Source organism: Heterocephalus glaber, unplaced genomic scaffold (genome assembly GCF_053883595.1).
Source record: "Heterocephalus glaber isolate CG9 unplaced genomic scaffold, H.glaber_assembly_v1.0 deba00001457, whole genome shotgun sequence".
In the NCBI taxonomy this organism is placed as follows: domain Eukaryota; kingdom Metazoa; phylum Chordata; class Mammalia; order Rodentia; family Bathyergidae; genus Heterocephalus; species Heterocephalus glaber.
This window is the reverse complement of record NW_028258305.1, coordinates 15,496,867-15,521,512: the sequence shown is the minus strand read 5'-3', so window position 1 is coordinate 15,521,512 and position 24,646 is coordinate 15,496,867. Positions and strand designations below refer to the sequence as shown.

Genomic DNA, 24,646 nt, shown 5'->3' with positions numbered 1-24,646 from the left:
AATACACATTCTTCTCAGCTGCACATGGGTCATTCTCAAAAATAGACCACATACTCACAAACAGAAAATGTTTACGTAAGTGCAAAGGAACTGAAGTTATCCCCTGTATAATATCAGACCATAGTGCAATGAAATTGGAGATCCATAGCAAAAGAAACTCAAAAAATTTCATAAACACGTGGAAATTGAAGAACACACTTCTGAATAACCAATGGGTCACAGAGGAAATTAAAGAAGAAATCAGACAGTTCCTTCAATTAAATCACAATGGCAATACAACATATCGGAATCTATGAGACACAATGAAAGCAGTCTTACGAGGGAAATTTATAGCAGTAAATGCGACTATTAGGAAAACAGAACAAGCCCAATTAAACAACCTGATGCTGAACCTCAAGCTTCTAGAAAAAGAAGAGCAGGACAACTCCAAAGCTCATACAAGGGAGGAAATTATAAAGATCAGAGGAGAAATCAAGGCAATGGAGACTAAGAGAACTATACAAAAAAATCAATGAAGCCAAGAGTTGGCTCTTCGAAAGAATCAACAAAATTGACAAACCTTTAGCCAACCTTGTCAGAAAAAGGAAAGAAAAGGCCCAAATCCATGCAACACAGAAGAAATGGACAGATTCCTAGATACATATGAATTACCAAAGTTGAACGAAGAAGACCTAAAAATTCTGAACAACCCAATATCAACCAATGAAATTGAAAATGTAATTAAAAACTTATCAACTAAGAAAAGCCCGGGCCCTGATAGCTTCAATGCTGAATTCTACAAGACATTTAGAGAGGAACTACTGCCACTACTGTTTAAACTCTTCAATGAAATTGAAAGGGAAGCAATACTCCCAAATTCTTTCCTGGAAACAAACATCACCTTGATCCCCAAACCAGAGAAAGACTCAACCGAAAAGGAGAACTATAGGCCAATCTCACTAATGAACATAGATGCAAAAATCCTTAATAACATACTGGCAAACAGAATCCAGAAGATCATCAAGATCATACACACTGATCAAGTGGGATTCATCCCAGGGATGCAGGGATGGTTCAATATATGCAAATCAATCAATGTAATACACTATAGCAATAGAGCCAAAGACAAAAAGCATATGATTATCCCCACAGACACAGAAAAAGCATTTGACAAAATCCAACATACATTTATGATAAAAACCCTACAAAAAATTGGAATAGATGGTCTCTACCTCAAACTGATAGAAGCCATCTATGAAAAACCAACAGCCAATATCATACTAAATGGTCAAAAACTGAAATCCTTCACACTAAAATCAGGAACAAGACAAGGATGTCCACTATCACCATTCTTGTTCAATATAGTTCTGGAAACATTAGCCACAGCAATTAGACAAGAGAAAGAAATAAAAGGAATAAAGATAGGTAATGAAGAAGTCAAATTGTCATTATTTGCAGATGACATGATACTCTATATAGAAGACCCCAAGAACTCCACCCAAAGTCTTCTAGACTCAATAACCAAATTCAGTCAAGTAGCTGGTTACAAGGTCAACACACAAAAATCAATAGCTTTCCTCTACACCAATGACAGACTCACTGAGACAGAAATAGGGCAAATAATTTCTTTCACAATAGCATCCAAAAAACTGAAATACCTAGGAATCATCCTAACAAAAGAAATCAAAGACCTCTTCTCTGAAAACTATGGCACTCTGAAAAGAGAGATTGAAGATGATATCAGAAAATGGACAGACATCCCCTGCTCCTGGGTAGGAAGGATTAATATAGTGAAAATGGCCATACTTCTAAAACTGCTATATAGATTTAATGCAATTCCAATTGAGATCCCAGCAGCATACTTCATAGACCTCGAGAAAACAATCCAAATATTCATTTGGAACAAGAAGAGACCCAGAATAGCAAAAGCAATTCTAGGTAATAGAGACATGGCAGGGGGTATCACAATCCCCAACCTGCAACTCTACTACAAAGCTACTGTGATAAAAACAGCATGGTACTGGCAAAGAAACAGATCTGAGGACCAGTGGAACAGATTAGAAGATGCAGAAACAAGGCCAGACACACTCAGCCATCTCATCTTTGACAAAGGAGCCAAACACCCTCACTGGAGGAAAGATAGCCTCTTTAATAAATGGTGCTGGAAAAATTGGGCTTCAACTGCCAAAGATTAAAACTAGACCTCTATCTCTCACCATGCACTAAACTAAAATCAAAATGGATTCAAGATCTAAATATTAAAATAGAAACTCTGAAGCAGTTGGAACAGAGGTTAGGTAGAACTCTTGAACACATCAGTGTAGGAAAAGATTTTATGAACAAAACCTCAGTTGCCCGTGAACTAGCACAAACAATCAACAAGTGGGATCTCTTCTTATTAAAAGGCTTCTGCACAGCAAGAGAAACCACCAGCAGTGTGAAGAGACAACCCACAATGCGGGAAAAAATCTTCACCTGCTGTTCCTCAGACAAAGGTCTACTATCTCGAATCTATAAAGAACTTAAAAAGATCAGACCTCCCAAATTTAAAGACCCAATCGAAAAATGGGCATCTGAAATGAACAGACATTTCTCAGACAAAGAAGTAGAAATACTGAATAGTTTCTCTGGTGTGAGAAACTGAAAGTGGAAATAAGGACTAAATGTATAATAGGCAAAGTGAAACAGGAAGAAAAGGGGAAAAGGGGAAGGAAGTGGGAGGGCTAGGGGAAAGGATAGAAGGGAATGGGATTAATATGAGAAAATGGAAGAATAGGAACAGAATCTTTGTAAATAGGGAGGAATGGAGGGGTTGAAGGGAGGGCTGGGCAAGGGTGAAAAATAAGAACCAAGAGAGACTATGTAAAGGTGAAAATTTCCAATGATGAATGTCATTATATTGTATACCTAAAATGTATCAATGATTAGAATGAATAATCGATAATGCAAAACAGGCATAAAAGGTCCAAAGGGGTAGGGGTAGTGGGAGGGGCAGGGGAAAGGAAAGAAGGGAAAGGAAAAAATGATGAGAAATGGAAAAAATGGAAATAAAGTCTTTATAAATAGGGAAGGGTGGAGGGCATGAAGGGAGGGCTAGGAATGGGGAAAAAATAAGAACCAAGATGCATTATGTAAAGGTACAATTTCCAATGAGAAATGTAATTGTGTTGTATACCTACAATGTACCAATAAAAGAATTTAATACAAAAAAACCCCAAAGATTGGAATAAAAACAAAATTATTAACTATATAATGAGCAAATTATCTGATAACACATTTTAACAAATTTTACAGTTTTTGCATACCGAAAAGCTGCTTCCAAGAGACTACAGTGTTTGGTGTTTTTACTGCAAGTTTTTTTGTTTGTTTGTGTGTTTTGGGTATTTTTGTTTTTGGGGGGGGGGGTTTGGTACCAGGAATCGAACTTGGGAGCTTGCACTTGAGAGGCAGGCAGCAGAACCCCTGAGCTAAATCCCCGGCCCCTTTACTGAAAGTATTTTTTTCTTTTCTTTTCTTTTTTAATACTGCAAGTTTTAAATCATCTCTAAGAAAGTGACAGTGTTTATAAGTACAAAAATTATTACATCTAGTAGGTACTACACTACATAGTCGAAATAAGACAAGGCTTTATAAAATTAAGGTTTTTTTGTTTTGGGGGGGTTTTTTTGAAGGTAAGTATTTCCTTTGTTTATTGACATGTGTGGTGGTATATGAATTTTGAGAAAACAAGTTTTATAATTCCTTGATTTTCATTGGACTATATATAGAACAGGGTAAAAAGAGTATTTTGCATCTAGATAATGTTTAAACTTTGCAGACTTTTAAGTTTTTCACTTAGAAATGAATTGAATCTTTTCTTCATTTCTGTGTCTGAACTTTATGGGCAGCTCAATTTCTCATTCCCTATATGTGAACCCCAGTGTTTCCCCAAGGTTATTTTTTAGACAACAGCCTTAGTCTAGTTAGTTATGAAATTAAGATAATTCTTTCATTTTTGGTACTGGTGTACTAGTACTGGTATTTGGTATATGTACTGATATACAGAGAGATGAAGAAAATATTTTCTTTAAAAAATGATATACTCATGGTAAAATGCCTAAATATACTGGGCCATTTCTGGCTGTATGTTTGTAATTACAAATACTTAAGGTTCATCTCTTGTAGAAATTACTATTTGTTTCTCATTTCCAGTTAATTCATCAATAAAAAGGTGGGAGTTGGAAATCCAGTCACACATAAGGAAGATCTTAAAATTCCATCGACTTTGGCGATGACTGTGTAACAATATTTTTAGTGCACAAAGTTTTAGACAAATTATTTTTAAAGTCCCATTCAAATGGTGTCATATCCTTTGGGAGTCATCAGAATTTTGATTTGTATTAGCTGAAATTCTAGAACTAAATTAATCAAGAATGTCTTAAAAGTATATCAACCAAGACAGTTAACTAGTACTAATAGTTTTTGTTTTTTAAACAAAAAATTATGTATACATATTGTGGTACAACTTACTTTTCTTTACTTAAGAATAAGCTAGGTGTGGTGGTGCATGTCTATCATATCAACCCTTAGAGGCTAAAGCAGTAAGATGTGGAGTTTGAGTCCAGCCTGGGCAGTTTATCAAGACCCTGACTCAAAACACAAAACTAAACTAAACTAAACTAAACTAAAAGAATAGATCAAGGATTTGTGTTGCATTGAGTTTTTAAACTTTTGATTTTGTGAAATCCATACTCGATGTCTTCCCTTCCAACGAGCTGTATAAATCTGACTTTTCCACCTCAACGTTTGACTTTCCTGTTTTTCTAACTTCATTTTCTCTTTATAACACTCTTCATGTTCAATTTTCATTTTACTCTACATTCTTTTCCGTAAATATATTATGCTAATTTGGAAAGTTCAGTGAAACTGTCAAGATGTTCTCTCAATAAGGTTCTTACAGTTAAATTATATAAGAACTACAATCAGTAACTACTGCATTAAATATTATTAGTAGGTATAGTTTGATAACATGTCTTGTATGAAAACTCTGAGCCAGTGTGTATCATTATCCATAGTGTTCTGTGTAGTTATTTCTTAGTCTACAGAAAATAAGGACTTAGATGTCTGAATACATTCACTTCGTAAATATATTTTACCATGGGATGATGTCTATAAAATCAGATATTGTTAAACTAGACTAGGATTTAATAAACATTGTGAAAGCTTAAAAAAAAAATGTTCGGGCCTGCAAAGAGTCCTATAAAATTAGGTTTTAAAAAAGGCAGAATGTCTTGATAATTACCACTTGTCTCAAAGGCTAACATCAGAAAAATACAGAAACTAGAAGTACTCATTTATTAATATTATTTTGCTTTGAGAAAGCCAGAAATAATTCCAAGAAATAAGCAATAATGACAAAAGATATGATTAATATGCTGTCTTTTAGGCCCAGGCAGAATTGTCACCTCAGGAAGGGCAAGTCTGACTTTAACATTCTTAGAATCCTTTGTCCAGAACAGGACCCCGCTATAAGCCACTATTTTTTTTCCCCATTAAGTTTATTGGTACATTTTAGGTATAAAATATAGTTACATTCATCACTGGGGTCTTGTACCATTACATGAGTATCTTGGTTCTTATTTTTTGCCCCTTCCCCTGCCCTCCCTTCACCCCCTCCACCCTTCCCTATTTGCAAAGACTTTGTTTCCATTTTTTTCCTTTTCTCATACTTTTCTTTTCCTTTCTTTCCTTTCCCCCACCCCTCCCACTTCCCCTCCTCCTATTTTCTTCCTATTACACAATATCAATTATACATTTTTAAAATTACAATATCAAGATCTAGGAGACATTACCACAGATTTGACAGAATTTAAAAGGACATAGAAAGCATATTACAAAAATCTGTTTTGAAATAAATTTGACAACTTCTAAGAAGTACCTTGGAAGACAAATTAATGAAACTAACTCTGGAGGAAATATACAATTTGAATAGCACCTATTAAAGAAAGTATATTCCTAGCTTGAAAACCTACCTCTATGACAACAACAGGCTCATATACATTTTAACTGATAAATTATATCAAACATTTAAAGCAGAAACAAAAAAGGAACACTTCTCCCCTCATTTTAGGAAATCAACATTGTGCTCATACTAAAACTGGATAAAGATAATAGAAGAAAAAGTATGAACATAGATAGAAATTTGTTTAACAAAGCAAATTATTAGAAGTCAGATCTGGCAGTATGTAGAAAGTGGTTTTATTATAGGGATGACAGTGTGGGTTCAGCATTGCAAGATCCACCCCCAAAAGTCATCATTTTAACAGAGGAAAGGAAACAGCCATATGATCCTGTCAGTAGTTGAAGAAAAAGTATTGGGACTAAATTCTACAGCTGTTCATGGTAAAAGCTATCAGGAGACTAGAAGTAGAACAGAACCTTCTCAACAGATCAAAGACATGTACTCCATACTTCTGGCAAAAATTCCTTATATGAATGGAGAAGATACAATGCTTTCTCCCTAAGGTGGGGAACAAAGGCAGATATGCCTACTCTTCATCTGTCCATTAAACTTTGAAACATAGGCCCAAAACAAAATTCCATATTTAAAATTTTGTCCTCAATAAATAATCATAACTAGACACATAGATTTAGTTACTAAGATGTTAATCATCAGCATTAATTCTAATACTAAAAATTTAGAATTGTCTGGATATCTATCGAGATGTATTAGGGTAAACCAAACTATAGCCCACAGACCAAATATGACCTACTCTCTTTTTTCATTCAGCCTATAAGCTAAGAGTAGTTTCTATGCTTTTAGTGATTGAAATGAATCAAAAGAAAAATATTTTGTTGTAGATGAAAATCATGTAAAATTCAAATTTCATTATCCATAAAGAAAGCTTAAAATTAGAATACAGCCACACCCTACTCAAAGATACAGTGTCTATGGCTGATATCATTTACAGTAGCAAAATTGGGTAGTTGCCACAGACTATGTGGCCTCAAAACCTAAAATATTTACTACTTTGCCTTTACATAAAAAGCTTGTTAACCTCTTGGTTAAATAAACCACAGGCTAAACATAAGTTTATGCAATAATTTAAAATTGTATAGATTACTTATAGTTTGAAAGAAGGCTTAATGTGTTAAATGAAAAAGATTATACAACAGGATATCTAGTTATGACTACATTTTTTTTTAACTTTAAAAACACTGGAAGAGTATGTACCAGAATATTAATGATTTTTTTAAATCTGTGCGGTAAGAAAGTGGGACTTTTTTCCTTTTAACTGATCCATACTGTTTATATTTTCTAAAGGAAGATTTCTTTCTTCTCTCTCTTTTCTTTCTTTCTTTTTCCTTCCTTCCTTCCTTCTTCCTCCTCCTTCTTAATTTGTTTCTTTTGAGAGAGTCTCATTATATAGTCCAGGCTGGCCTTAAATTGCCCATTTGACCCAGGCTAGAACTCATGATTCTCCTGCCTCAGCCAATCAAGTACTGGGATTAGAGGTGTGTGTCACCATGCCCTGCCTAAATGTATCTTTTAAATATTCATAAAATAATACTATGGCAGACAGACTCCAATTGTCTTCCCTTCCTGATAATCATACTTTTTTAATCTTCAGGATTACAAATATAATTGCTTAGCTAATAGGGAAACAGGGCACATATGGAAAGAACAACGGGATTCCTGGAAAGGGATGGGAGTATGGGTCCATATGTGCTGGTCACCCACCAAGCATCTGATGCCTATCTGGGGTCATTGGATCAGGTGCTAAGTATAGTTACAGTATAATCTCTAGTTGCTATTTGTCTCTAGGGAGGCTTGCAGGCCTATTGTGTCTCTATATTGAGGCCTGGCTCTCTTCAGACTTGCCTCTGGAACAATCTTGGTATGTCCCATCTTTTCCACTGACTTCTTCAAAGGCTAAGTCCCTCTCTGACTGCCTACTGATTTCTATCTAACTTAGCTGTCTGTAATACATGGTTAAGTTACATACTAGTGACTTTCATCTTGCTAATAACGGTTCCTATCACCTTAATATCTTCAATCAAGTAGCCATGTTCAGGAGACCCTTGTAGCAAAAAAACAGAGTGTGGCTTTGGGCCAACAGCTAAGACTACAATGGCCTTGGACCAACAGCTAGCAAAAATCTGAGGCACTCAGTCTGACAAGCTTCAAGGAACTAAGCCTTGTTAACAACCACATGTACAAGCAGATCTTTCTCCAGATCTGAGACTCACACACTGGTTGACACTTTGATTGCCAACTACGAGAGACCCTGAACCAAGGACCAGCTAATCTGTTCCCAGATTCTTGAACCCCAGAAATTGTGAGATAATAATTGTATGTTGTTTTCAGGCACTAAATTTGATAACTTGTTATGCAGGAATTAACTGACACAAATATAAAAGTTATTTTTAGGGCCGGGGATTTAGCTCAGTGGTTCTGCTGCCTGCCCTGTAAGCACAAGGACCTGAGTTCGATCCCTGGTACCAAAAAAAAAGTTATTTTTACAGAATAATAAGGAAGAAAACAGGGGCAGGGATTTAGCTCAGTGGTTTCACCACCAGGACCTGAGTTAGATTCCCAGTACCAAAAAAAAAGAAGAAAACAAAAACTAATTATTTCATTGGTAGATATGACAGAAAAACAAATTAATGGTCAAATTCTGCCCTTCAGATAAAATAAAATACCAAATATGTGAGTTGCCCCAATGTTGATGTTACTTATATTTGGACTCAAAGATCCTGGAAAGAAGTACTGACTCCCCAGATTTTCCCCAACTTTAGATAGGCTGTCTAATCTTGACAAGAAATGATGATTGGATTGTACCCACTTCTTTCTGAACCCCTCTAAAGCCACCCATTTTAATGAGATAATCAGAGAATAAGTGCTCTGAAATTGCAGCCACCACCAATGTCTATCTTTCCAGGAGACATCACATAGAAAAAGAATAAAATAAGCATGCCATCTTACATTTCTTAGTACAAGTCATTCATTTTTACCTTGATCAACAGGATAATTACATGTGTAAATCTCCCACTCTGACCCCCAAATTGTCTTTACATAAATATCGTGTAATTTTTATGCCTAACAATCCATTACATTTATTACTAAAGCAGTAATAGCAGCTTATTAGATTTTTTAAATATGCTCCTGACCATCAAAGGCTGTTCCCTTTCTTCAAGTAGCTCTTACATGAAAAACAGCCATCGTCCATCATGATTACTGGGTATTAGTCACAGATCATAAATATCTCTGAGAGAAGGTAAACCAGTCCCAGCACCCAGAAGGAAGCTACCCCGCTGCCATCCCAGGCTCCTGGGGCAGAGAAGGTGAGTCGGTCCCAGCACCCAGAAGGAAGCTACCCCGCCGCCATCCCAGGCTCCTGGGGCAGAGAAGGTGAGTCGGTGCCAGCACCCAGAAGGAAGCTCCCCCACCACCATCCCATGCACCTAGGGCAGACAAGCTGAGCCAGTCCCAGCACCTGGAAGGAAGCTCGCCCGCCACCATCCCAAGCTCCTAGGGCACAGAAGGTGAGCCACATGGGTGCCAGAAGAACCCCTTGCCCCATGGAAATGAAAAGACACATAAACAAGCCTCAAAAACAGACTTCTGGATCACCTACAGCAACCCCAAAGGGAACCAAGATGGAACAATCTGATACTCAACCTGGACTCTCTGAACTGGCAACAAAAGAGGACCTGGGAAAAATGAAATCAGAAATAATTACTCAGATAACAGCAAAGATTATACTTATGGTGCAAGACATGATTAATAAATCTACAGAGGACACAGATAAAAAAAATAGAGGATCTGAGGAACATGATGGAATCCCAACATAGGAAACAAATGGAATCCAAAAAATAGATGCAAACAGATTTCCAGGAGATTAAAAACTCCACTGAAAGTCTGCACAGCAGAATGAACCAATGTGAGGATAGAATTTCACATACAGAAGAAAAGATTGCAATTAGTGACCAGGAAAAGAAAAATAGCTTTAAAATTGTAAAGGAACACGAGAAATCAATCCAGCAGCTGCTAGATGATGCAAAGAAGAATAACATAAGACTGATTGGAGTCAATGAAGAAACAGGAGAGAGTGCAGATGACATAAAAAAACTGTTCACAGAAGTGATGGCAGAAAACTTCCCAAGGAGGGGAAAAGAACTTGACATACAGATAAGTGAGCCATATAGGACTCCAGCTACCCTTGATCAAAAAAAAAATCTACACATAGGCATATAATAGCTAGGATTCCAGAAATCCAACAGAAGAACAAAATTCTACAAGCAGTCAGAGAAAAGAAACAAATCACATACAAAGGAAAGCCCATCAGAATCACAGCAGACTTCTCAATGCAAATCCTCAAGGCAAGAAGAGCATGGAGTGATGTATTACAAGCCCTAAAGGAAAACAGCCTCCAACCCACATTGACGTACCCTGCAAAACTATCTTTCAAAATTGATGGAGAAATAAGATACTTTCATGATAAAAAGCACCTCAGGAACTTCATGAATACCAAACCGGCACTCCAAAAAATTTTAGACAATACCCTAGGAAAAGAAAATGAGGATCACAACCCCACGAAACCCAGCAGAATGAATCCATTGGGCGTGACAAATTAAACGCGAAGGGGGAGAATCCAATAAAAAAAAAGAAGTCATGACAAGGCTTTAAAAACTTTTAACTTCATCTCCCTAATGAGTGTATAATTCAATCTTGTTATTGTACTGATTAGTATTTTTCTGATTCTAGTGTTGCACACCTTTCCTTGTGCTATGCTGGCTATTTATCATCTTTTTATGTCTACTTTTTCATTGGGTTGTCTATTAATGAGCTCTAAGAATTCTTTAAATATTCTGGTCATAGGTTATACGAATTGTAAATATGGTCTGTTTAAGGACTACTTTTCATTTTAATGATGTCATTTAAAGTTCTAAATTTTGATGGAATCTCATTTATCAATTGTTTTCTTTTATACATCCTGTCTTTTGTATCCTAGGTAGTTCTTGCCTGCCCTGAATTCATAAACATTTTCCCTTATAATTTCTTCTGAAAGTTTTATACTTTTAGGCTTTCTTATTTAGGTTCATAGGGCCCTTCAAGTTATTTTCATATATGGAAATAAAGGGTTGAGGTTAATTTTTTATATACAGATACCAGGTGTTCTAGTGCCATTTGCTGAAAACACTGTCTCTTCCTTGGCTCTTGAATCGAGTTTATATTCTATAAAATGCTAATATTAAATAATCTTTCAAAATTCAGTGGACCATATATGTGTGGTTTTATTTCTATATTGTTTTATTCAAATGATCTATATGCCTTTCCTTACACCAACACTGCCTTGATTACTGTAGCTTTAGAAGAAGTCTTAAAATTAGGTACTAAATGTCTTCCAATACTGTTTTTGTTTTTGTGTTGTTGTTGTTTTTTTAATTTTTCTAGGTCCTTTGTACTCCTACATAACTTTTAAATTTCAATATCCAATTCTTCATTTATAGCAAGTATACATAGACCTGAATTTTTATATATACCTTGTATTTTCTAATCCTGCTAAATTCAAATACAAGTTCTAGGGGCTCCTAGAGATTTCTTAGTATTTTCTCTGTAGATGATCATTTCACCTACATATAAAGATTTTGCTTCTACCTTGCCAATCCTATCCTAATTGTGTCATTTTATTGCCAGACTATTTTGTTTTGGGCCTATGTTTAAAAGTTCAATGGATAGATGAAGAGTAGGCATATCTGCCCTTGTTCCCCACCTTAGGGAGAAAGCATTGTATCTTCTCCATTCATATAAGGAATTTTTGCCAGAAGTATGGAGTACATGTCTTTGATCTGTTGAGAAGGTTCTGTTCTACTTCTAGTCTCCTGATAGCTTTTACCATGAACAGCTGTAGAATTTAGTCCCAATACTTTTTCTTCAACTACTGACAGGATCATATGGCTGTTTCCTTTCCTCTGTTAAAATGATGACTTTTGGGGGTGGATCTTGCAATGCTGAACCCACACTGTCATCCCTATAATAAAACCACTTTCTACATACTGCCAGATCTGACTTCTAATAATTTGCTTTGTTAAACAAATTTCTATCTATGTTCATACTTTTTCTTCTATTATCTTTATCCAGTTTTAGTATGAGCACAATGTTGATTTCCTAAAATGAGGGGAGAAGTGTTCCTTTTTTGTTTCTGCTTTAAATGTTTGATATAATTTATCAGTTAAAATGTATATGAGCCTGTTGTTGTCATAGAGGTAGGTTTTCAAGCTAGGAATATACTTTCTTTAATAGGTGCTATTCAAATTGTATATTTCCTCCAGAGTTAGTTTCATTAATTTGTCTTCCAAGGTACTTCTTAGAAGTTGTCAAATTTATTTCAAAACAGATTTTTGTAATATGCTTTCTATGTCCTTTTAAATTCTGTCAAATCTGTGGTAATGTCTCCTAGATCTTGATATTGTAATTTTAAAAATGTATAATTGATATTGTGTAATAGGAAGAAAATAGGAGGAGGGGAAGTGGGAGGGGTGGGGGAAAGGAAAGAAAGGAAAAGAAAAGTATGAGAAAAGGAAAAAAATGGAAACAAAGTCTTTGCAAATAGGGAAGGGTGGAGGGGGTGAAGGGAGGGCAGGGGAAGGGGCAAAAAATAAGAACCAAGATACTCATGTAATGGTACAAGACCCCAGTGATGAATGTAACTATATTTTATACCTAAAATGTACCAATAAACTTAATGGGAAAAAAAATCTCCTATTTCTTACAGTAAGTATTTAAGGAGATTAAAGTAGGATAAAATGAATACATTGTCCTCTGAAACAGCTAAAAGCATCTCGTTTAGTTTTATAAATATTCTGGAGATGCAGCTGAAGGATTGTCAAGAAAGTATTATTTGCATTTTTTTGCAAACCAAGAAATCAATAAAGCTTAAATCTGGTCTTGTATTGCTTAGAAACTGTGCCACTAATACTGAATGGACAAAAATTCCTCTGCTAAAGTTTCCTCCTCTCAGTCTGAATCACACTTAAAATATTTATGGTTATTCCTGTTATAGTAAAACTGCTCTCACATCCATTTCCCCCAGAATAAAGCCTCAATTTTAAAGGTTACCTCCTTGGTAATTCTGAGAATTTGTGATGCAAATTGTTTTAGAAGCTTTTACAGCTTAAAAACTAAAGACTAAGAATGAAAGCTCAGAGGGGTTACAAGGACCAATAATAATCTCAAGTGGAACTGTTCTAAACGAAATCATGAAAAACAAATATTTTACTCCTTCATCTTCCTACTGAAACATAAATAAAAGAAAGAGGGTCAGGAAACTCCTAAAATGCTTGGAAGGCATGGGTGTAGCAGAACAATTTATACTCTCCTTGATTCCAAAGTCTGGTGATCTGGTTAATTTAACTGCTTCAACTTAGTTCCTTGTAGACATATAGACACCACTAAAGTAATAAACAGTTTGGAGAATGTCTTGTTTCTGCTATTCCATCTTCCAGTGCTATTCTTGCCGACCAATGCAACGGTTAACCACCAGTTTGCTGTAACTTCCTTATTCCTTCCTTCCTTTCTTCCTTCTTTTCTTCATCTATAAAACCACACTCCTCTGATGGCATTTTGGGAGCACTTATTCTGGACAACTACAATTTGTATATTTTCTTGGGGGGCCATTCTCATTTTGATTAAGTAAACTCATCCTCACACTGGTGTGCCTCAATTTGCCCTCTAAATTGACACTAGTATTGACATCTTCATAGTCCTTTAGCCACTGAGATGTGTCTGAGAGTCACCAAGGCCAAAATAGGGAATTTAACCCACCTTTTATGTAGCAGTTTTGCTGACTCCTATTGCAGAAAAAGAATTTTTAAGACACGTCATTAAGAGCCAAGAGATTTACAAATGTTAAGATGTACTCAAGAGAAATGAGGCATATTATGAGTCACAATTGGGTATGTGGGGAGTGTCAGGTTAAATTTCCTGAAAAGGAGCATAACGTGGGTGTATAATACAGATTTCTTTTTTTAAGATTATTTCTATAAATAAATTACTTATTTTAATTTTTATGTTTTATTATATTATACAATGTGTACTTAACAGGAAAATAAGATCAGTAAAATAAAGTATTGAATTTTTAATATTTATTGAGTATTTATAATAAACATCAACATTTTCAGCATCAACTGTTTATAAAATCTAAAAAATAACAACAGAAACAAATTGCTATATGAACTACAATGAAAATACATATAAAACTCTACAACAAAAATAATCCTTACTTCAATTATCACACCTAAGGCAATATTCACTGTATTGCTTACAGTGACAGCACATGTATTTTGTTTTCCTGTCTTTTTTTGTAGGACATACTTGACATCTCACTGGTCTTACTGTTTTGTTAGGAGTTTCTTGTGATGTTTCACTTGTCCACTAATCTGCTCCAGAATTCTTTTGTGGAGTTCTTTAGGCAAATATATATTGCTCTTTCTCTGTTGTAATTGATCTCTTATCAATTCCAGCCCTAATTCTCTAAGAAAATCTCTCCATAATATTTTGTGCTTGTCAATTACTTTGTAAACTGTGATACTGTTTATGACTGACAAGTTTAGGATTGAGTAAAACACAACCATTGTGTTTCAAGAGACATAGTTGCTGTGTAACTTGTCAACATCTACTCTGCCTTTTGTCTTGTACAATATGACCATTTCTGGCTTCACTTGTGTTGAGGATTCACCATCAATCTTTTTTTGTTTCTGTTTTATTTTTTTGAGACAAGATCTCAAAGGTCTGTGCAGCACAGGCTAACCTAGAACTCACAGGATCCTCTGCCTCCTGATTGCTTGGATTACAGGCATGAAACACCAGCTTGACTTCACTATCAATGTTATCATCATGGTGTAACATTGACAGTATCAATATTTTTTTTTTCTTTGCCATATAGGAAGCCAATATTATGTCTTTCTGAAATCCAAAGGTTTTTACTATACATTTCTTTGTTGTGAACTTGCAACATTTTTTCAGGAATTTCTTTGTTCTTCAAAGTAGTTCCTGGGCTGGGGATTTAGCTCAGTGGTTCCGCTGCCTGCCTTGTAAGTGCAAGGTCCCGAGTTTGATCCCCGGTACCAAAAAAAATAAATAAATCAAAGTAGTTCCTGTGCTGGTCAACTGGTGTTCTTTTAGCAAATGTAACATCAATGGGTAACTAGTCCACCAATTGTTGAATGTGACATGTTACTTTTTGAAATAGGTGCAACAAGTCTGTTCACAAAGTCATGCGGTTTATTACTGTACAAATAAAGACTTAGTGGCTGAATTCAAGGATAAATTTCTAAATTCAAGGTGTAAAATGTCTTCCTATCTACCAGGGCATATATTTTTATAACATATTTGGAAGGTTTATTTGGCATATATTGCTGAACGCTCAGTGACCATGAAATGATGCAAATTGTCAACTGTCATGTATTCAGACGATGTATAAATTGCTTGACAATTTGAAACAAAGCTTTCAAGAAATGAGTGAACAGCAACAAAATTATAAGATTTTTTTGTTTTCATTCTTGGCAGGACTTTTTGTCATCAAAATGTAGGCAATTTGAAGGAAACCAAATCTCTTGAGTGTCATTGTTCTAAAATTCTCAGTGACACATCTATCCTTCTCCATAAATCCTTTAGATTCTGATGATTAGAATGATGAAATCCTGCTATACACAACAGACCTATTAAGGCTTTTAGTTCAGATAGTAAGGCATCATAATAAATATATTTGAATATTACTATTGGTGCATATAGAACTTTTTAGCTGTATTTCATTATTAGTGTATTTCACAATCTCTTATAGTATATCATCTGTTATAAACAATTTCCAACATTGAATCACAGTATTGGCATTCGATCCCTACATTTCACCCATGGTAAGAATCTAATAACACTTTCCAACCTAGTTCTAATCTTGGGTCATTCAGGTATATATGATCATTTTGCAGCACTTCAACTAGTTAAGTATTTATTTATATTACAGTTTTCTTCCTCATCTGAATCAAGGTCTTCATTCTGTACTTCTCTGTCATTTCATGCTCTATCTCATTGTCACTTCTTTGGCTTATACAATCCAAGTCATCATTGGTAGCTGAATCACTTGATGACTCCCTTTCAACCTCCTCCCAAAGTTCTAAAAGTGGATTTCCATGCAACATTGTACTGAACTGGGCTAATTCTAAAATAAAAATCAAAAGAAAACATTTAATAAATTTTAAATGCACAAAAACGTAACATAGAGTGTAAGGTGGGTAAAAGCTCAGATGTTGCTGTTTAGACATACGTGCATATACTTTGCCATTCATCTACCAAACAGGTGAACACAAAGATCATTTCCTATATTCCCCCAGCACAGCTACTGAGACACACAGCTTGCTACTGCTACACTAAAATAAATATTTTTGTTAGAAAAGTATGATATGCATGTTTGTCACCCAACATGATGCACCTAGGGGGTGTCTTCACTGGGCAATCTAAGACATGTATTTTTATTGTCTTTCAGGTTAAAATGCAAGCCATCTACATGTGTTTAAAGTTGAGATACGATGCCCTTTTATTTCTTCTATCCTACCTCATTTTGAAACCCGGTAGAAGTGTCTATTGTTTATTGTTGTCTGTTTTCTGCCCTATTCCTATGGTCTCAATGTTTGTGCTCTCCCTCCCCCAATGTGATGGTATAGTGAATCCTTGACTTATGAATTCAGTTTGTTTGTGAGGACTGGTTGTAACTCAAGTTGGTCAGGCTCTTCTACACAAACTTGAAAATCTCTCTCCTATATAATTTCAGGCCACACTTTCTTCCAGGCAGATCTCAGTGTCCTTAGACATTGGCCCAGGATTTCTCAATTAACCCCACACAGGAAAGGATGTTGTAATGTTCCTTCCAGAACTCTTAAAGGGTTAAATCTGTTGGGTGGTTTGTTTGTTTTTTTTGGTACCAGGTATCGAACTCGGGTCCTTGCGCTTGCGCAGCAGGCAGCGAAACCACTGAGCTATATCCCCCGCCCTCAAAGGGTTAAATCTGTACCTGAGACCATCTGGAAGCACAAGCGGCTGGCATTCAGATCATAACTCAAGACTTTATTCATAAGTTATAACTAAAATTCCCCTTGTAACATGAGTTGTTCATTATGTCAGGCTGGTCATAACTTGAGGGTCCACTGTATTTGGAGATGAGGCCTTTGAGAGGTTATTAGGTCAAGAAGATAAGCCCATCAGAATTGAGTTAGTGTTGCTCTTATAAAAAGAGGAAGAGACTTGAGCATTCTCTTCAGAACTTGACAATACAGAAAGGAGGCCATCTGGGAACCAGGAATTGGGATCTCACAAAGACACCAAATCTGCCAGCACCTTGATCTTGGACTTCCCAGCCTCAAGAACTGTGGTTTAAGTCAGTTTATGTTATTTTGTTATAGCAGCCAAGACTGATTCAGATACCTGTGTAGGTCTCTCTGAACACTGCAGCCACCTAACCTAAAGATGATAAAAATGCCCTCTTCCTTTTCTCAAATCTCACAACCCTTTTTTCCTCCAACTCCTATCACATTATACACATCCGTTTCATACTAAGTAATTTCAGACTACCCACCCTTCTTTACAAATTCCTTAAAGCCCTGAACAAAGTAGGTCCTTTAAAATTTAGGAGACCTATAGACTTTTAAAAAGAAATTAAAAGGTTCATTAAATAGCCAGGTGTGGTGGTGTGCACTAGCAGTCCCAGCTACTTGTGAGGCTGAGCCAGGAAGACTGCTGGAGCCCAGCAGTTTGAGGCCAGTCTGGGTAATCTACCATGACCTTGTCTCAAACAAAAAAGAAACATTAACTGACTGTAATATATGGAATTTATTTCCATCCTAATATAAATTCATGAAATTATGGAAATATGCCAATACTAAAGGATTGTGAAATGTAATAAAATCATGTGTTTGTTGTTTTAAAAGTATGCATATATAAATGGGATAAATGGTATGAAGTTTAGAATCTGCTTGAAATTAGTTGGGAAAATGATTAGGGGAACAGAAAGAGGGATAGATACTTGGAATTAGGTATTTTTTTTTACATGTTAAAATAAGACATTTATTATGCTAAAAAACTGATTTTATTCTCCATTTTCCCAAAACACTAAAGTAGCACACAGCATAGTAATTTAACACACAATACAAAGTGATATATGCACTCATTCCCAAAATGACTATTTTAAGCTTCACTTTGGGAATCCTTAAAAACTTACATTCTTAAACGATCTTTATTAAAGTTATCAACAAACAAGTTACTTCAGAAAAGCCTTAGTGTAAAAGAGTCCTCAACTCCTTGGATCTGGGAACATTTGTAAATACTTGATCTGCCTCTATATCTGAGCTACAGCAGAGTCAAGCTCTTTTTTCTTACCGTAACACTGCTAGGAATCCTAGTTTGAGAAGATTATTCTAAATTTGATATTGCAACTTTCACCATAGGGCCTCCATTGAAACTGCATTTCAAGTAGAAAGAAAGGAATGTGAGAAATCAAATTTGCTGCAGACCAAAATTATTCTACAAAACACAGAAATAGTAACAGCTCACCATGAACTCAGCAAGGCTTCATAAAAGTAAAGTGGGTAAACTTTACAAACATCCACTTCCATTTGGTGACAGGACAGCTAAAGAGACAGTGTCTGGTACAGTAGCCCTTTGGATTGTGTATTAGAGACAAAGAACTTCATGGTTAGCCAAGTCCCCAGCTGATATTATACTGAGCATTTTAATAATCTCCTGAAAGGGTTCCCGATTCTTTGTCTCTCAAACACAATTTAAAACATGCTCAATAATTGCTTTCTGCATTACCTAGCTTTTAGCGAGTTTATACTAGACTCGTACTTTATAAAGGTTGTCTAGCTGTACAAACCAAAGCAGGAGCTGAATGGCTGCTCTCTTTGCATACAGACTTAATGCAAAAAAATCATTCTAAGACAACGTTTAAAATTAAGCTACTATTTTTATTGTTCTGCTTGTACCTTAACTATGGACTATGGGATTTGCTAATTTCAAAGGTCACAGAGCCAACAAGCCCAGTGTTATCTGCAGACCATTGGAGGTAAATTTATACTTGAAAGCATGTTCCTGTATTCTGTTGTCTGCTCTGAGAGCACAGGCTTTAGCTGGTCAAGGTGCTCACATCTTGTCTCATCCCCCAGGAGGCCTTGAAGATGGGCGAGCAGCGTTTCGGGTAGCAACAGGGGACACAGGCAGGACAGTTCCCACGCAGAGCCTGCCTCTCGGGAGGAGCCCTTAGCGTGTCACCCTTGGAAACTCCTGCTTCCCGACGTTGCATGTTGCCCCGCCACGCCGAAGCGCAGGGCTCTCCGCTACAGCACTGTCCTCTGTGGCTGTCCGCGGCTCCGGGACTTCCTCCTGGCCAGTCCCTCTGCGGAGCTGCCCAGGCTCCTAGGGACAGTGCAGCAAGGCACTCTCCTACGGGGACAGATGCAGGGACCGGGACAGACCCACAGCCTTGCTGGGAACTGCTGCTGGAGCTGACTTTCTTCCCATGGATCCCTTCCAGTACAGAAATGCCTGTCGCTGGTAGGAAGCAAGAGGCCAGCCTCATTCAGACCGGCTTCTGCTTCCCAGGATAGCACCTCGCTCTGCGTGTTTCCATCTCCATTTCCGTCATCTCCCCAAGGCGTGTTCAGCCGGGAAGGAGAATCTGTGGGGGCAAGGGCTCCCCTTCAGCGCACTCCTTTCGAGGCTGTACAGCAGTCTATCCAGGTCCTCTCCACCCTTCCCCTTTGCTTTGGCTGTGCAGTTGCCGAAGGTCCTTCTTCTGTCCCTCATGCTTTGTGTCCTTTGCGGTGGTGAGCCCAGGGTGACGCCTTCAGCGGATCTCAGTATGAACCAGCATTTGCTATTGGTTGATTTCATGACAGCAGCTATTCTTTCTGGGGTGAGGTGTAATCTCAGCATTGTTCTCATGTGCATCTCTCGAATGACCAGAACATTTTTTCGTATATCTGTCTGCTGCTTCCACTTCTTCATCAGAGAAATATCTATTCATTTCAGATGCCTATTTTTGGACTGGGTCTTTAAATTGGGGGGATCTGATTTTTTTTTTTTCAGTTCTTTGTATATTCTAGATAATAGACCTTTGTCTGAGGAACAGCTGGCAAAATTTTTTTTCCCCACATTGTAGGTTGTCTTTTCATTCTGTTGGTGGTTTCTCTTGCTGTGCAGAAGCCTTTTAATAAGATGAGATCCCTTCTCCACTGTTGGTGGGAGTGTAGACTGGTGCAACCACTGTGGAAATCAGTGTGGAGATACCTCAAAAAACTAGGATTAGAGCTGAGGATTTAGCTCAGTGGCACCCCGCCTGCCGGACAAGTGCAAGGTCCTAAGTTCAATTCCCAGTACTGCAGGCGCACGTTGAGCATCATGGAAGCCACGATGTAGAGGTAGGGGAAGGTGATGCGCAGCCGCCAGGCCAGGTCAAAGATGAGCAGCGTGCGGGTCAGCCCCTTGCAGAAGACCCCATAAGAACGGGCGGCAGCCGAGAGCGAGAGCCAGACAGCCAGGCCAGACAGAACTGCCGCCATACAGAGACCCTCTCTGTGTCCGCCCTCTCTCTCCGCCCCGGGCCGTTGGCCCGCGCTCCGCAAGCTCAGGGAATGAGGGAGACTGGCAGGCGCGCGGGGAACGGAATTAGGTATTACTGCTTTAAAAACTACACAACTTAGTTGATTGAACAATGGTATTTATTTTACTCAAAAATTTGCAATTGGGCCAGGAACAAATTGGTTTCACTTGCCAATCAGCTGGGATCGATAAAGTTGAAGGATGAGATCATGGGAAGACTCGCTAACTGATACGTGTGCTGGGTGATACTGGCTGTTGGCCAGAACCTCCGGTCAGGCTCCTAACCAGAGCACCTCCCCTATAGCCTCTACTTGTGGCTTGGACTTCCTCACAGTACAACAACTAAGTCCCAAAGTTGAGGAGAAAGGGGCAGAGGTCTGGAAAAGACAAAAAGAGCCGGATTGCTTTTTATGGCCCCGCCTCTTCAAAGTCATGATTTCTAATATATTCAAGGGGGGTTTTTTTGGAGGGGCGTGTTTTTTGGTTTTAGGTGATGGGGTCCTGCTATGTGGCCCAGGCTGGCCCCAGACTACTGGACCCAAGCAATTACCCTGCTTCAACAACTGGGATGACAGGCACACGTCATTACATCAGGCTTCTAACACCATCTCATGACTGAGAAGCGAGTCACTAAGACACTAAAGTAGATGTAAACAACAGGAAAGCCATACCATGTTCTTGCATAGTTAGATACAGACATTGGTGCTAGAAGAATTATTTATAATTTACCTGGAAGAGCAAACAAGGAAAAGTAGCCAGGAAAATCATAAGAACACAATACAGAGGAAATGGTATTGACAGGCATTAAAACACACTTCATTTTTGATAATTAAAACAGTTTGGTATAGGTCCAGAATTGAAGATGCAAATGGAAAAGACACATAGATATGTAATTAAGTTAATGACAATGTTTCAATTAGGGTGAGATATTGGGCAGTCACATGGAAATAACAAGTATATCTATTCTTCCCACTAACATTTAAAGATGCTCCATCTTGCTCAAAATATGAGAAATACAAGTCAAAACTATATTCACAGGGCCAGGAATTTAGCTCAGTGGTGCCGCCGCCTGCCTCGCAAGCACAAGGTCCTGAGTTTGATCCCCGGTACCAAAAAACTATCCAAAAAACTACACTGACAGGCTGGGGCTTTAATTCAGATTTCTTGCCTAGCATGCTCAGGGACCTGAGTTCAATCTCCAACATCCCCCCAAAACAAAACAAAACAAAACAAAATCCTATATTGACATGCTTTTCATCTACGAGACAAGAAAATATCTAAATGTTTCACTACTTTCTCTGCTGGTAGCCTCATTACTCTCACATATGCTCAGGCCTATGGAAGAGAATTGGCAGCTTGCATGCTAGACCTACAATCACACTTGTAAGAATCTCCCAAATGCATCTTTTACTGCAATATATTTTTTAATTTTTAACATGCACTGTAAGTTTTGATCACCTTTTTTTTTTTTTTTTGGCACCAGGCATAGAACTCAGGACCTTGCACTTGTGAGGCAGGCGGCGGAGCCACTGAGCTAAATCCCCTGCCCTTGATCACCTTTGTACATACAAATGATAAAAAGATTTGAGGTGGGAGAAGAAAAATTGAAAACTTTTTTCACTAATCATATTGTTGATAACATAGACATTGTTATTCTGAGACTATAGTATATGAATCGTATGTAAAACAAATTAGTAATTATTAGTGTTATTAAGAAGTAGGATTTTTCAACATATAAAAAAGTGGCTCCGGTGTCTGCCTTGAAAGCGCAAGGTCCCGAGTTTGATCCCTGGTACCAAAAAAAAAAAAAAGGAGAGAGACACACAGATGTAAGATCAATAAAGTTCAATTTAAAAAACTATAGTACTGAATTTGAAGTCTCTGCATGTGTGCCTGTAATTATACAATTCCATTGTTCAAAAAAGCCAAATTCTCTGGAAAAATCTGATTCTAGGTCTAGAAAAAGAAATGTACAAGATAAATCAGGACTATGGTGTTACTAAAAAAGGAAGTTATCAAAGATTACTTAAATACTAAAGATTGGGCAATTGATCATCAGTAAGAGTAATAACTACAATGGATTAGAAAACATAAAAAAATCTGTTTCAATTAAGGCTGAAAACAGAAAAATATATCAAACACATTTTATAGGATATTAGAAAACCAACACATTATACTACAAAGAAAAATAAAGGAAAAGATTTAAAACTTTTACTGCTTTTCTTTTTGTTTTTGGTACCAGGGATCAAACTCAGGACCTTGTGCTTACAAGCCAGGCATGGTGCCACTGAACTAAATCCCCAGCCCTTACTGCTTTTCTATGAACTAGACCTCAGGGTAATCAAATATTTAATGAAGTTCTCTTTTTTAAAGTATTACAGTTAACAAATAAATAAAATTATAACAACTATATAGTGAGAGCCTGTCTCAAAAAACAAACAAAAAATTAATGGACCTACCTACTGATCAAATAGCCAGGACCTGTGAAGCAGTACTACAAGGGAAAAAAAGTATTTTGTGTGTGGAACTGAAATCTGACAACCTCTACACCCAGGGCTGGTTTCATGGGTGTAATCTGTGGAGTTACACACAGCTGGAAGGGTCAACAGGGCCCCATGTTGGTTTAACATTTTGCTGTCCCCATCCTAAAATTTGAACAAGGATTTCCACATTTTCATTTTGCATGGAGCCTTAAAAACTGTAGTTTCTTGTCTATATCTGGCTACCAGTTTACAGGAAGCAAAAGTATAGTTTAAAAAGATGTCCACCAATTCTTTGCTTCTCCTCCCAGTAAAAAGTAGGGAGCCTACCTAGCGCCTTTCTCCTTGAGCACAGGCTATTGTTTGACTTGCTTGCAACAAACAGAATGGATTGGAAATGATGTGTGATTTCTAAGAATATTTAAGACACCATGGCATTGGCCTTGCTCCATCTCTAAGATCACTGCAGTGGGATAAGCCATCTGATGTGTTGTGAGGAGACTCAAATAGCTGTAGGAAGAGGGCTATAGTGAAGAACTGAGGCATCACCCAACAGCCACTGGAGTGGCCATCTCAGGGGGCTGTTTCAGCCCAAGGAAGCCCAAGGTCACTACAAACCAGCTTTAGTTTGAATGCAGCCTCATGACAGACCCTGAGCTATAACCACTCAGCTAAGCAGCTCTTGAATTCCTCATGCATAGAAAGAGTGAGGTAATATTAATTATTGTTCTGATCTGATGGAGTATTGGGGCAAGGGTGCTTTTTTTTGATGCTGGAGATCAAATCCAGGGCCTTAAGCATGCAATAATGTTTTGAAGCAATTTGTTTCACAGGAATATATAATTAATACAAGAATCAGGAAACATGCTTAATGATAGAATGGGGATGCAACCAGTAAAATCCAAATGATGGTAAATTCTGCAAAAAAACAGTATCTTCAACCAAAAAAAAGAGAAAAAAAATCACATTATAGGGATCTCCTTTTTTTAAAGTTAGACAACAATAGAAATATATAAATACAAACTGGCTATTTAGTGGTATTTAATAAATTATTGCTGATTTTTTTCAGGAAAGTGGGATGACAATAGCATAGTTACATTTTAAAAGGATAGTCTTTAACTTCCAGAGATATATACTAAAATATTTATAATTGATATGTATGGAATTTGCTTCAAAATGCCTATGAGGGACAGAATTTGTGGGAAAAGGTTCATTACATAATTCTCTATATGCCTGAAATGTCCCATAATCAATATATTTTAAGATGAATAAGTACATACTGACACCAACACACATAAATAACACAGCATATTTAAGAGTGTACTTAATAAAATCAAATAATTACAAGCAAGATAAAGACCACAAGGGTTTGAACTTTATTGTCTAATTAAAAGTAACAATAATTTTTAAGTGTCAAAACCAAAATCTAGATTCCACATTCCTAATTAAGAAAATATTCAGAGGGTGGGGTGTCACTCAGTGGTAAAGCACTTCCAAGACGTGTGAGGCCGAGTTCAATCCCCGACCCCGTACCCCCCACCTCCAAAAATTCAAGCTT

At 37.2% G+C, this 24,646-nt stretch overlaps 1 protein-coding gene and 1 pseudogene across 8 annotated transcripts in view; both read right to left on the bottom strand.

Annotated features, from left to right (window-relative positions):
- Asb3 (ankyrin repeat and SOCS box containing 3) overlaps nucleotides 1-24,646 on the bottom strand; it is a 365,295-nt gene that overhangs the window by 204,225 nt on the left and 136,424 nt on the right. For 3 of the 8 annotated variants that reach the window (XM_087216395.1, XM_087216397.1, XM_087216396.1), the window contains exon 10: nucleotides 15,871-16,178. The exons of 3 other annotated variants lie outside the window; for them this stretch is intronic. In XM_087216395.1, the coding sequence (XP_087072521.1) occupies nucleotides 15,973-16,178 (206 nt within the window). In that variant the 3' untranslated portion in view covers nucleotides 15,871-15,972. Of the gene's footprint in view, nucleotides 1-15,870; nucleotides 16,179-24,646 lie in introns of those variants that run through there. 2 more of the 8 variants (XM_087216399.1, XM_087216390.1) reach the window with 2 other exon arrangements.
- LOC147826966 (protein FAM220A-like) lies at nucleotides 18,894-20,195 on the bottom strand (annotated as a pseudogene).